We start from the raw sequence: 13,449 nt of genomic DNA on the forward strand, positions 1-13,449 counted from the left end.
ATGAGGAGTTGCTTCTTATGGTTGAGCAAAGAAAGTGGTTTCTTGAAATGGAATCTAGCCTGGGGAAGATACTGTGAAGATTGTTGAAATGACAATAAAGGATTTAGAATATTACGTAAACTTAGTTGATGAAGAAGTGACAAAGTTTGAGAGGAGCGGCTCCAACTTTGAAAGAAGTTCTGTGGGTAAAATGCTACCAAACAGCATCACAGGCTGTAGACAAATTGTTTGTGAAAGGAAGAGCCTATCGATGTTCCAGACTTCACTGTTGTCTTATTTGAAAAAATCTCCACAGCCATCCTAACCTTCAGCAACAACCACCCTGATCAGTCAGCAGCCATCAACACTGAGGCAAGACTCTTCCCCAACAAAAAGATTACAACTCTCTGAAGGTTCAGATGATGGTTAGTTTTTAGCAATAAAGTATTTTTTAATTAATGTTTGTAATTCTTTTTTTAGTCATAATTCTATTGCACGCCTAATACACTACCGTACAGTGTAAATAAAACTTTTATATGCACTGGGAAACAAAAAATTCATGTGACTCACTTTGCTGTGACATTCATTTTATTCTAGAGCTCTGATACTGAAACCACAATATCTCCAAGGTCTGCTTGTACAATTTCAGCTCATCAATTTAGGTCTTTGATCCATTTTGAGTTAATACTTGCGTGTGGTGTGAGGTAGGAGTCTGACTTCATTCATTTGCATGTGGAGATCCAGTTGTTGCAGTGTGTTGAGAAGACTATTGTTTCCCCCATTGAGTTGTTTGGCACTCTTGTCAAAAAGGAATTGGACATAAAGAGAACGAGAAGATGAGGCATAGACTAGGGGGAAATATTTCTAAAAGACATATTTGATGAAAGATTGCTATAAAAATAAACAAAGAACTCTTAAAAATCAACAATAAGAAAACCAAAAGCCCAATTAAAAATGGGCAAAATATCCAGACACCTCACCAAAAAAGACGTACAGTTGGAAAATAAGCCTATGAAAAGATGCTCCACATCCTATGTCATTAGGGAATTGCAAACTAAAACAACAATGAGATGCCAGTACACACCTGTTAGAATGGCAGAAATCCAATACACTGACAACACCAAATGTTGCTGAGGATGCAGAGCAACAGGAACGTTCATTCATTGCTGGTGACAATGCAATATGGCACAGCAAGTTTGGAAGACAGTTTGGAAATTTCTTACAAAACTGAGCATAGTTTTATCCTATGAATCAGCAACCACACTCCTTGCATTTACCCAAATGAGTTGAAAACTTATGTCCACACAAAAGCCTGCACACGGATGTTTACAGCAGCTTCATTCATAATTGCCAAAACTTGGAAGCAACCAGGATGTCCTTCAGTAGGTGAATGCATAAATAACTGTGGTTCATCCAGACGATGGAATATTATTTAGCGCTAAAAAGAAATGAGCTATCAAGCCATGAAAAGACATGGAGAAACTTAAGTGCATATTACTAAGTGAAAGGAGCCAATCTGAAAAGGCTACATACTGTATGATTCGATTCCAACTCTATGACCTTCTGGAAAGGCCAAACTGTGGAGACAGTGAAAAGATCAGTGGTTGCCAGCGGTTAGTGGGGAGGAGGGACGAATAGGTGAAGCACAGAGGATTTTTAGGGCTTACTGTAGTAGTGTGTACACGTCATTATACATTTGTCAAACCCATGGAATGTACAACACCGAGTGAACCCTAATGTAAACCATGGACTGTAGGTGATAACGATGTGTCACTGTAGGTTCATCAGTTATAACAAATGTACCAATCTGGTGGGGGATGTTCATAGTCAGGGAGGCTGTGCATGTGTGGGGGCTGAGGGAGTATGAGAACTCCACCTTCTGCTCAATTTTGTTGTGAACCTAAAACTGCTGTAAAAAAATAAAGTCTATTTTTTAAAAATCTATTGGCCATAATCTTAAATTGGTCATAAATTTTTTTAAATTATTTTCCCATGTTTTTGAATTCTCAATTCTATTCCATTGATCTATGTCTATCCTTATGTCAGTAACACACTGTCTTGATTCCTGTAGCTTTATAGTCAGTTAAGAAATCAGAACATGTAAGTCCTCCAACTTTGCTCTTTGTCAAAATTGTTTTGGCTCTTCTGGGTCCCTTGCACCTCCACGTGAATTTTAGGATCAACTTGATGATTTCTGCAAAATAGGCATTTTGGATTTTAATAGAGTTTTAACTGAATCTGCAGACCAATTTGGGGGGTATTGCCTTCTTGACAATATTAGGTATTCCAGTCCATGAACATGGGATGTCTTTCCACTTATTTAGGTCTTATTTAACTTTTTTCAATGATGTTTAGTAGTTGTCAGTGTACAAGTCTTGCATTTCTTATGTTAAATTTACTCTAAATATGTTTATACATAAATTTTTTGATGCTTTGTAGGCAGAATTGTTTTCTTAATTTCATTTCTCGATAGTTCATTGTAGGCGTATAGAAATACAATTGGTTTTTGTATATTGATCTTGTGTCCTGCACCTTTCCTGAATTGGTTTATTAGTTCTAATATTTCTGTGTGGATTCCTTAGTATGTTGTCTAGGAAAGATCATGTCATCCGAGGCTAGAGATAGTCTTAGTTCTTCCTTTCCAACCTGGAGTCCTTTTCTTTTTTTTTGTTGGTTTTTTGTTTTGTTTTGTTTTTGGGTTTTTTTTTTTTTTTTTTGAGGAAGATTAGCCCTGAGCTAACTACTGCCAATTTTCCTCTTTTTGCTGAGGAAGACTGGCCCTGGGCTAACATCCATACCCATCTTCTTCTACTTTATATGTGGGACACCTACCACAGCACGGCTTTTGCCTAGCAGTGCCATGTCCGCACCCGGGATCCAAACTGGTGCACCCCGGGCCGCCAAGAAGCAGAATGTGCAAACTTAACCGCTGCACCACCAGGCCGGCCCCTGGATTCCTTCTATTTCATGTTCTCACCTAATTGCCATGGCCAGAGCCTCCAGTAAAATGTTGGATACAAGTGGTGAGAGGACATCCCGATGTTCCTGAGCAAAGGGAAAGCTTTCGGTCTTTCACCACTGAGCACAGCAGCCGAGGGATTTTCGTGGATGGTCTTCGTCAGTTTGGGGGGGCAGGGGTCCCTTCTATTCCAGGTTTGTTGACTTTTTTCTGTGTCTGTTGAGACAATGGTGTGGTTTTTGTCCTTTATTCTATTAGTATGGCATATTCCATTGATTGATTTTCATATGTTAATTCAATCTTGCGTTTCTAGGATAAATCCTACTTGCTAATTTTTATATGTTGCTGGATTCAATTTGCTGGTACTCAGTTGAGCAATTCTGCATCTATATTCATAAAAGATGTTGCTCTGTAGTTTTCTTTCCTTGTGACGTCTTTGCTGGGTTTGGTGTCAGGGTGCTCCTGGCTGTGTAGGATGAGGTGGGAAGTGTTCTCTCTTCATCTTGTATTTTTGGTGCTTTCTCTTCACTGCATCTCCATGTGTTTCTCAGTGTAACTGCCTTGCTCACTGGGGTCCAGCACTTGGCCCAGCCATGTCCCTGGAAGTTTACAGTTTACTGCGTCGACCACACTTGACCACGAATATCCATCGGATATTGGAGCCTGTGAAGAGGGTGTGGTGAGAGCCCTTCTCTGGGTAGATGAAAAGTCAGTGTTCTGAAACCCTGCACAACAGCTCTCAGGTGGCCGTCGGTCAGGCCTTGGGGGAGCTCCTGTTACACAACTGCCCAGGCCTCTTGGTTGGAAATGCATTTTTCTGGGTTTCTGTGAAGGCGTTTCAGAGCAAGGAGCATCTGCTAAGTTATGCTGAGGCCACAAAGGAGCGAGGTGCGGGAGGTGTCACCCCTGCAGGAAGTGGGAGCCCATCTGAGAAGTTTCTCAAGACAATGTCAGCCACATACCAGAAGAGAGCAAGGGGCTGGCTAAGGCAGAGTGCTCCAAGTGGCACCATCTTGCCTGGGAGTCCACCACCCTGTCACCAGCCCGCTGAGCCAGACAGCCTGCAGGTGCCCCTAACGTCATATCCCACAAACCACATAGAAACCTGACAACATGGAGAGAGTTCTGGGGGAAGAGGGTGACTGTTTTGGTTTTGCTTTGCTTGGATGGATTGTCCTCATTTTGCTGTAAACAAGTTCACACCCTGTCACACCAGCCTTTCCACTTTCAAAGGAGTGGAAAGAGCAGAAGGACAAAGACCCCTCAGCCCCAGGAATAAATAAGCCTGGGGGCTTTGTGATGGTCACGTGATCAGACATGTGATGTGTGCCCATGATGCAGGGACTGGCATGAAGCAGATGCTCAGTCCATGACACTTCTCACAGATATCCAGAAGTAGGGAGCCATTGTTTGCGTCCCCTAGGCTTGACAGTTGCTCCTGGGATGGGAGGGGCTGCCATTGATGTCTGAGGGCCCCTAGGAGTGCCCCAAGCTGGAGGGCTGGAGGTCATCCCCAGGGCTCTGCTTGCCTCCTTTCAGGACACTGTCTGTAGCTGGAATCTCAGAACAGCCAGCACGAGTTCCGCCAATTCACAGAACACTCCCCACAGCCGGGCACTCCCTCGTCAGTGGGTGAGGGTGGCTTACTGCCATCCCATTGTGCCAGAGGTCAGGGACTGCCCAGGGCCTCTCAGCCACATTCAGACCCTCATCTTACCAGCGTCTTGCCTGACTCCTGCAGCCTCTACACCTCCCAGGGTCGAGGGGCCTGGATGGTGCCCAGCTGGTGGAGTCCGTGTGTTGGGATGAGGGATCAAGGAGGGCGTCTGCAGCAGTGGAAAGCGGGTGGGCTCCAGATCCCTCCCAGACCTGGACCTTAGCCTCCACCCACCTCCTGAGGCCACCCTGGTGACCTGGGCTAGTCAGTTACCCTGTGGCCTGGACTTCCTCATCTGTGAGCCAGGCACAGTTATAGGGCTTCCCCAGAACCTGGTGAGCTCTGGTTGTGACCGTGTGAGGTGTGGGCAGGGTGGGCTGAGTGCGTGTGGGACCGTGAGGCAGGCTCCAGTGCTGGATCTGGCACCCAGGGCTGGAGCAGGCCCTGCATGCTGAGGGGCAGCAATGGGGACAGCAGGGGATTCAGAGCAAGTCCTGTGTGGTTGAACTCAGCCAGAGAGGTCATGAAGCCTAGGGTACCTAGGGACAGCGGTGTGGCAAAAGTTACTCTGGCACTGGTGAGGCAGCAGTGTGTCGAGGTGCAGGGTGGGGACGCAGGGCCTTGGCATTGGGTGCAGCGCTCAGGGTGCCCCCCAATCCCAGTGGGGTGAAATGATAGACCAAACTGGCAAGGCAGGGGATGGGGCATGAACATCACTGTCTGAGGTCAGGTGGCCACCTGGGTGAAGCCCAGGGCCACAGCATCACTCCAATCCTGGGTCCTGGAGGCCTGGCCCCATTCTTGGGAAGCCTCGGGTTTCCAATGTGCTCTGGGATCCCAGACCACAGGAGGGGTTCCTAGCCTGGCTCCCTGGGGCTGCCCCCTCCCCACTCTCAGGACCCCTCCCAAACACCCAGTCCCTTGCTCGGGAGGCAAGCCGAAGGGATCCCCACACTTCCCTGTGGCCTCCTGCCCACCCTGCTGCCAGGCCCTGAGCCTGCCTCATCCAGGCCTCCAGCTGCCAGTGGTTCCAGGCTTGGGTCCCCAGGTCAGGGTCAGAGCAAGGACTGAAAGCTGGTCAGGACCCAGGGCAGCCTCTCACTCCCCTCTCACCCTCGTAGGTGCCAGCAGCTGACTTGGTGCTCCTCTCAGCTGCCCACCATGGCCTGGGGGCTGCCCAGCACCGCCAGCCTGGCACGCTTCTGCCAGAAGCTGAACCGGCGGAAGACACCGGAGGAGCCCACCACAGAGACATCACTGCGGCGCTGCCTGACCACACTGGACCTGACACTGCTGGGTGTGGGTGGCATGGTGGGCTTTGGCCTTTATGTGCTCACAGGCACCGTGGCCAAGAGGATGGCTGGCCCTGCGATGCTTGTGTCCTTCAGCGTGGCCGCTGTGGCCTCCCTGCTCACAGCCCTATGCTACGCGGAGCTTGCAGTGCGTGTGCCCTGCAGGGGCTCTGCCTACCTGTTCACCTATGTGTTCACGGGTGAGCTGTGGGCCTTCCTCGTTGGCTGGATCATGCTCATCCAGTGCCTCCTTGGTGGATCCGCCGTGGCCCGCATCTGGAGCAGCTACCTGGATGTCATCTTTAGCCACCGCATCCAGAGTTTCACTGAGGCCCATGTGGCCATCTGGCAGTTGCCCATCCTGGCCCGGTACCCAGACTTCTTGGCTGCTGCCATCATACTTTTGGTCTTGGCTCTCATCTGCTGTGGAGCCCGTGTCTCTTCCTGGCTCAACCACACCTTTTCTGCCATCAGCCTGGCCATCATCCTCTTCATCATCATCCTGGGGTTTGTCCTGGCCCGCCCGCACAACTGGAGTGCTGAGGAGGGCGGCTTTGCACCCTTTGGTTTCTCTGGCATCATGGCTGGTGCTGCCACCTGCTTCTACACCTTTGTGGGCTTTGGCGCCATTGCTTCCTCCAGCGAGGAGGCCCGGAACCCAAAGCGAGCCATTCCTATGGCCATCGCTATCTCAGTTGGTCTGATGGCTGGTGCCAACATCCTTGTCTCCACTGTGCTCACCCTCATGGTGCCCTGGCACAGCCTAGACCCTAACTCAGCCCTTGCTGATTCCTTCCTCCAGCGGGGCTATAGCTGGGCGGCCTTCATCGTGGCAGCTGTGCAATCTGTGGTAAGGGGCTCTTCTGAACAAGGTGGGAGGGAACAGAGGGGTGGGGCCCCTGGAGGCTTAGGGCACACATCTCCATCGGGGCCTGTGCTCCCAGTTGCATCCTGGGCCCATGATTAAACTCTCTATCTGGACACCTTGGGAGGGAGCACTCACCACCCCTCCCAGTCATACACGGAATGTCAGTTCTGGGCATGTGCTTCCAGATCCTTCCAGGCAGAGGGATTCAGTCCTCGTCAGATTCTCCAGTGGGTCTGTCACCTAAACTAGGATGTCCCATTCCTGGGTGGTGAGGGGGAGCAATCCAGCACCCACTCTCAGAGCCCAGACAAACTCATGCCCGTGTTCCCAAGGGGCCACCCATGCCCTAGTCCCCAGCAGCAGCCCCCGATGGGCCTGTGCACCATGGTGACCAGTCTCCCACCCTCCTCCACAGCCATGACCACTCTCCTGCTCACCATCTTCTTGTTCGTGCCACGCATGCTCTGTGCCATGGCTGCCGACGGGCTCTTCTTCCAGGTGTTTGCCCGCGTGCACCCCCGGACACGAGTGCCTGTGGTGAGCCTCCTGGTGTTCGGGATTCTCATGGCTTTCCTGGCGCTGCTGCTGGACCTCCAGGCACTGGTCCATTTCCTGTCTATTGGAACACTTCTGGTCCTCACTGTCCTGACCATTAGCATTATCATGCTACGCTTCTGAAAGTCCCCTCCATCCAGTTCTCAGGGCCCAGGCAGCCCTGTGGGCAGAGAGCAGACCTCAGCCCCTGAGCCCGGGCAGCTGCGACCAGCCCTGAGGCCCTACCTCCGCTTCCTGGGTGGGTGCAGGCCTGGAGTCGCTGTGGCCTGGGCCCTCGGTGTCCTGGTGGCCTCAGCCATCACTCTGGACTGCGTGCTGGTCTTCGGGGACTCGGCCCTGCACCTCCCGCCCTGGGGCTACACCCTGCTGCTCCTGCTCAGCTCCGCCACGTTTCTGCTCAGTCTCCTCGTCCTGGGGGCCCACCAGCAAGAGCGCCGGCAGGACACCTTTCAGGTACTTCCTCCAGCCAGCACCCACCACGCTCAGCCCAGCCGGCTCCCTTCGCCCCTTCCTCCTCTGCCGTGGCAGGATGCACCAGGGCCGCAGGGCGGGGAGGCCAGTACCCCACAACCCTCTCTCTGCATGGCGGGTGGGCCCTTGTCTCCAGAATCTCCAGAGGTGGAGAAAGGCTCTGTGGACTCCAGAGAAATCAGGCCGTGGGCCAGCAGCCCTTCCCTGCAGCTCAGCCCTGCCATTGTCCCCACAGGTGCCCATGGTGCCCCTGACTCCCGCCCTGAGCATCCTCCTCAACATCTTCCTCATGCTGCAGCTGAGCTACGTGGCCTGGCTGCGCTTGTCCATCGGGCTGCTGATCGGTGAGTGGGGGCCAGGCTGGGACCCCAGGGGGCTGCAGGAGGAGGGCACACAGGGAAGCAGGGCTGGGACCTGGCCCTCAGGCTTATGCCACCCTTGCAGGACTTGTGGTGTATTTTGGCTATGGCATCTGGCACAGCAAGGAGAACCAGCGGGAGCAGCCGGGGTTGACTGCCACACACGGCAGCCTGGAGGAGATGGTGCCAGCCCTGCAGTCCCCCAGCCAGGCACCGGCCCAGGAGCCCAGACTCACGGAGCAGCCCTCTAGTCCATGAGGACCACTGGGACTTGACTGCCCTCCCCCACCTCCTTGGGAGACCGGAGAAGCTGGCAGCCCCTCTATCTGGGGTAGCTTGGGTTTGCAGGCCTGCCCATGCTGGGGGGTCCTCAGGACCTCAGGACCTTAGCCCAGGTGCCAAGCTTTGAGTCTTGGGGAGTGGGCCATGGGCAGCGCTGGTGTGGGGGTCTCTTTGCCCAGCGCCTTCTAGTTTATGACCAACTCCAGCTACCTGAGCAGGTGGAGTAGGGCGGGCAGGGAAGAGGCCCAAGTCCCAAGGGTCCACAATAATAACAGATCGGCCAGCAATGTGGCCTGCTGCTGTGTCCACTGTGGGGTCTTTGTGATCCTTAGTCCTTACCTGTCCCCAGGAACCAGATGATTATCTCCAACCTACAGCACATTTGACAAGGTTCTATAAGGTGAGGGTGCCAGTTCTGGGACAGCCCTGAGCCAGGGACATGGCCAGACCTCGGTCCTGAGATTCTGCCCTCAAGCCAGTGCCCTCTGCCCAGCTCACAGGGGAGCTACACATACCAGGCATAGAGGGGTCCCTGACAGGGCGGGGCCAGGCTCCCTGCCAGGCTCCCCACATGTCCCCTTCAGGGTAGATCCAGAGAGCAGAGCCTGGACCCCAAGGAGGCCGCCTAGAAAGGGCAGTGCAGTTCCAGGGTTCCCTCGGTTTCCCAGAGCCCCCAGAGAGCAGGGCAATCCTGAGGCCTGCCCTGGATGGAGAGGGCTCCCTGCCCGGGCACACGCATCTCTCAGGCACATGCCCACATGGCCCACACGGTCCCCTGGGCATGCAACCACGTGCAGACTGAGGCAGCAGCTGTTTCCCAGCCCAGGCGGCCGCTGGAAGCAACGGCGTCTCTCCCTGCCGCTCCCTCAGGGCTTTGTGACAAAAGCTCAGGGTGGGACACACGTGTGCCTGTGGGGACACAAGTGCCTGGGCCTGCTCCAGGTACCTTCAGCCTACCTGGTGACAATGGGACCCCATCTTTGGGGATTCCCAGGCCCCAGAGGGGGCTTGGCTTGGCTCCTGCAGCCCCATCCCTCCCCTCCTGACCGTGGGCCCAGGACATGGGGAAATTCTCCAGCAGGCAGGACTTAGGCCCCCAGGAGGATTCCAGAGCCTGAACCAGGTCAGCCTGCTGGGGGCCCCGTGTCCTCTGTTAGGGACATTCTCTCCAGCCCCTGGGCTCCCACTGGGGTCTTGGTCAGAGCGTGGTCCTCGTGCAGTTGCTCTGGCTGGAGTAGGCAGCTGCCCAGACATATTCTTGGGTGTGACCTTGGGCAGCAGTGACATATGTGTCCAGATATACAGCCTCCCCACCCCATGGCTCCCAGGAGCCCAGTGAGCAGGTTCCAGGGCATTGGGCTGGGGGTTACAAAGGAGACAGACAGAAGGACCCAAAGGACTCCATGCCCACCAACTCAGCCCCTCTGCCGCTCCCATCCCAGCCCTCCACAGCCTGAAAGCTAGCACCAGGAAGGGGCTGGTACTCATGAGCTGAGCAGGTATGGGCCCAAGAGGGTCCTGTGCCCTTAAATGGGGTCCTAGGAGGTCGGATCATCTGCCCACCACACTCCTCGCTCCGTGGATGAGGCCCAGAGCTGGGAGGGGCCCTGACCTGGGAACCCAGCACAGAGCAGCTGCCACAGCTCCTCTTGTCAGGCTGCCTTCTCCCTGGCCTTGGACTCTGGCTGCACAGACCCCAGTGCGGGGCAGCTGAGAGGGCAGGGGCTCTCCCTGTCAGAGGGTGCCAGCAGGGGGAGGAGGGCTGGGAGCCAGGCAGGCCCGGAGGTGACCACCGCCAGTGTGGTGGACAGCTGCAGAGCGGGGAGCTGCTGGGAACACTGGAGACGGGGCCTGGGAGAGCGTCTCCAGCCCCAGGCGGAGCCCCACCGGACCAGGGCCCTGCGTCTGTTCCCTGCAGTCTCTACACAAAACTGGCTTCTGTGGTCCCCAGGCAGCACCTGCCGAGGCTGGAGCTCAGGGAGGGACAGTCTATCTGGGAGCTGAAGGGTAGAATTCTCCCCCCACCTTTGCCCTGGTCCTGCCAGGGCTTCAGCCATGAGTAGCCAAAGTTGGACCCCCAACCTTTCCAGTCCTCAGCCCCCAACCAGCAGAGAAAGGCTACAGGCCTCAGGAATGGGCCAGCGAGTGGGTGCCAGTCCCACCCTGGTGACGGTGTCCAGCTCCCAGCAGAAGCAGTGGGGACAGGTGCTGGGCCCCCTCTAAGGCACCTGGGCAGCCAGATGTGGGGGTGGGGAAGCCACCTGTCTGCTCAGGGTTGGCAGTTCCCTTTGGGGCCTTTGCCTGCAGATGAGGACAGCAGGGCGGGGCTCCAGCCACCATCCTCCAAAGTGTAGCCCAGGGTCAGGCAGGCCCGCAGCCCCCTCCTCATGCTTGGTCCTCCAGTAGAAATGGGCTTCTCCATCCACGTACAACAGCAGTAGGTCACAGAAGGGGGTGATCTGGGAGAGGCAGAGCAGACACACGGCCTGGCCCCCAAACTGCCATCCCACCGCCTCCCCAGCCCTCACCCCAAGACTCAGTGTCAGCCCTGAGAGCCCGGGGGTACACTCAAGGGGCACATGGTTGCCAGCAGCTAGAGGCAGCCAGGATGGTCAGACTCACCACACCCAGCCGGGCCGCTCCAGTGCCCAGAGCGAGGGTTGTGAGGATGAGCCCGAACTTCCCTGCCTGAGAGAGACCTGGGCTGAGCCTCTCTGCCTGTGGCTGTCATTCCTCCCACCCCTCACCCCTGCCCACCCCACCTGCCCCGGCCTGAGCCCTACCTGCCCAGGGACGAGGATGTCAAAGCGGATCCCGTAGAGCTGAACAGGCTCCGGGCCTCCATGCCTGAGGCCTCCCCCCACTGAGCGGCTGTTCTGGGGCAGGAGAGAGTCCAGTGGCTGCTCTGCCCACTCCTGGGTGGCCTGGCCCTCACAGGCCTCATCTTACTCATCCACTGACTCCATCCACCCCAGCCTGAGTCCTGGGTCTCAGCCCTGTGTCACTGCTGACGACACAGGGGACAAGCAAGGTGGGACTTGCCTCTCAGAAGCTCCCTGCCTGCTGAGGGGACGGGGATAGAGGGGTCCCTAAACAGACACTGGTAGTGGGGATTGAGGAGGTGGGGCATCCCGGGGCTGTGGGGTCCAGAGAGGGGCACTCACTCTCCCCCGGGGACCAGGGAAGACTTCCTGCCAGGAGACCCTCAGGCTGGACTCCCAGGGCTCAGGGAGGAGCTCTAGGCAGAGACAGAGGGCGGGGAGAGTGCAGAGGGGAGGGGAGCAGGGCGTGGGCGGGTCCAGCCCCACATGGTTGCACAGGGCTGGGGGGCCAGCGAAGCCAGGCCAGGAGGGCCCAGCAGGCAGTGTCTCGGGCATCACCTCCAGGGCTGGTGGCTGTGTGCACATATGTGTGAGGGTGACGAGGTGACATGAGGGGGCAGAAGGATGGGACAGTCTCCTTAGGAGCCTCAAAGACATGAGAATATATGCAACGCAAGAGCCTTGAGTGCATCTTGGATTAAAAAATAAAAGATTTAGGACTATTTCTGGCACAGCTGGGGAAATTTAATATTAGATTTATCTGCCAATGTTAAATTTCCTGAGTGTGAGAAGACAACAGCGGTCACCTGGGGAAGGTCCTCATTCTCAGGACAGCAGTGAGAGGGGTGAGTGTCTGGATACCTGCCACTTACTTTCCAACGGTTTCCTGTGAAATCCATCTAAATATACCCGGTTCTCGAGAGAGGAAGAGAGAGAGGAAATGGGGCAGAAGGGTGAAAAAAAAAAAAACACAAAAACAAGTGTGGTGAACCCCGATGAAGGCTACATGAGTTTTCGTGGGACTAATCTTTGAGGTTTTCTTTATATTTTTGTAATTTTTAGATAAAACCTTAAGGGAAAAGTAACAAGAAAGCCCCTGTGCCGTGGAGGGAGGTGCTGGAGGCAGGGCGGAGTGGAGGAGGGGCTGGGGTGAGGGGTCCCAGCTGCAGCAGGGTGTGGGGACAGATGGGGTGGAGGCCAAAGGGCTCAGGAGGGGGGCTGGATGGAGCCTGTGATGGGGGACCTGGAGCTGAGACCCCTCCTGCCCTGGGACCCCCTCGTACACACAGCAGAGCATCCAGAGGGATGGGCCAGGCTGTGGTCTGTCCCGGCCACCACAGGAGGACAGGTCGGGGAGGACCTGGCTGAGAAGCAGCAGCTGGGCAGTGGGGCCGCACCTGAAGTTGTAGCTCCACTCCTGCAGCTGGAAGGAGTCGTGGGGCTGGCAGTCCGAGCCCCTGGCGTCCAGGTCACAGTCCCAGCGGACATGGATGCCACAGCACCGCCCTGCACACAGCGCATCACTGCTCCACCAGCACACGGGCCCCAGGCCCTCTTCCCGAGGCCTCCCGGAACCCTGACCCCCACGGGCCCACCAGCAATGCCAGGTCCTCAAAGACACCTCCAGCCATGGCCATGAGGTCCCGATGCAGAACACAGGACAGCAGGGGCTGAAGCGTGCGTCACAGCAACAGAGCTTGAAATAGGTGGTGTCCCAAGTCTCTAAGCCAGTGGACCTGAGAGGGGGTGGGGCCAATGGTCGGGCCAGGAGGGGACAAGGATGATCAGGGCCAACCAGGACCCACCATGCTTACTTGGAGAAGTTGAACTTGCTGAAGGTGACAGTGATTTTGATGAACAGCGTGAAGTTCTCAGCCTGGACCAGCAGGGGCTTCCTGCAGGTGGGGGAGGTAAGGGCAGGCTCTGCGGGTCCTGGGACCCTGCCCTGGATGTCGGAGACACTTACACAGGCACAGTGTCACTCTCCACAGGGCACCAGCCCCAGATCTCACAAGTCCTTTGGGTCCCCTTAGAGATCACACACTGGCCCATTTTTGTGCCTTGAAAACACAAGACAAACTCCAGGCCTCCAATCCCCACAGGGCCTGGGACGGGCGTGGGCAGGGGGCTGCTGGCAGAAAGAAGAGACACAGAGACACCACCAGGCCTGCACGTGGGAGCAACACAGGGTCCCAGCCCAGCCCC

At 55.3% G+C, this 13,449-nt stretch overlaps 1 protein-coding gene and 1 pseudogene across 1 annotated transcript in view; one reads left to right on the top strand and one right to left on the bottom strand.

Annotated features, from left to right (window-relative positions):
* LOC106847113 (cationic amino acid transporter 4-like) overlaps positions 1-10,621 on the top strand; it is a 28,184-nt gene extending 17,563 nt beyond the window's left edge. The window contains 5 exon segments of the mRNA XM_014866252.3: positions 5,717-6,723; positions 6,726-6,737; positions 7,171-7,763; positions 8,017-8,125; positions 8,226-10,621. Of these exon segments, the coding sequence (XP_014721738.3) occupies positions 5,757-6,723; positions 6,726-6,737; positions 7,171-7,763; positions 8,017-8,125; positions 8,226-8,398 (1,854 nt within the window). The 5' untranslated portion in view covers positions 5,717-5,756 and the 3' untranslated portion in view covers positions 8,399-10,621.
* Positions 10,622-10,635: 14 nt separating this feature from the next.
* Positions 10,636-13,219, bottom strand: LOC139046044 (P2X purinoceptor 6-like; annotated as a pseudogene).
* Positions 13,220-13,449: the final 230 nt, after the last annotated feature.

Source organism: Equus asinus, chromosome 8, assembly GCF_041296235.1.
Source record: "Equus asinus isolate D_3611 breed Donkey chromosome 8, EquAss-T2T_v2, whole genome shotgun sequence".
NCBI lineage: Eukaryota > Metazoa > Chordata > Mammalia > Perissodactyla > Equidae > Equus > Equus asinus.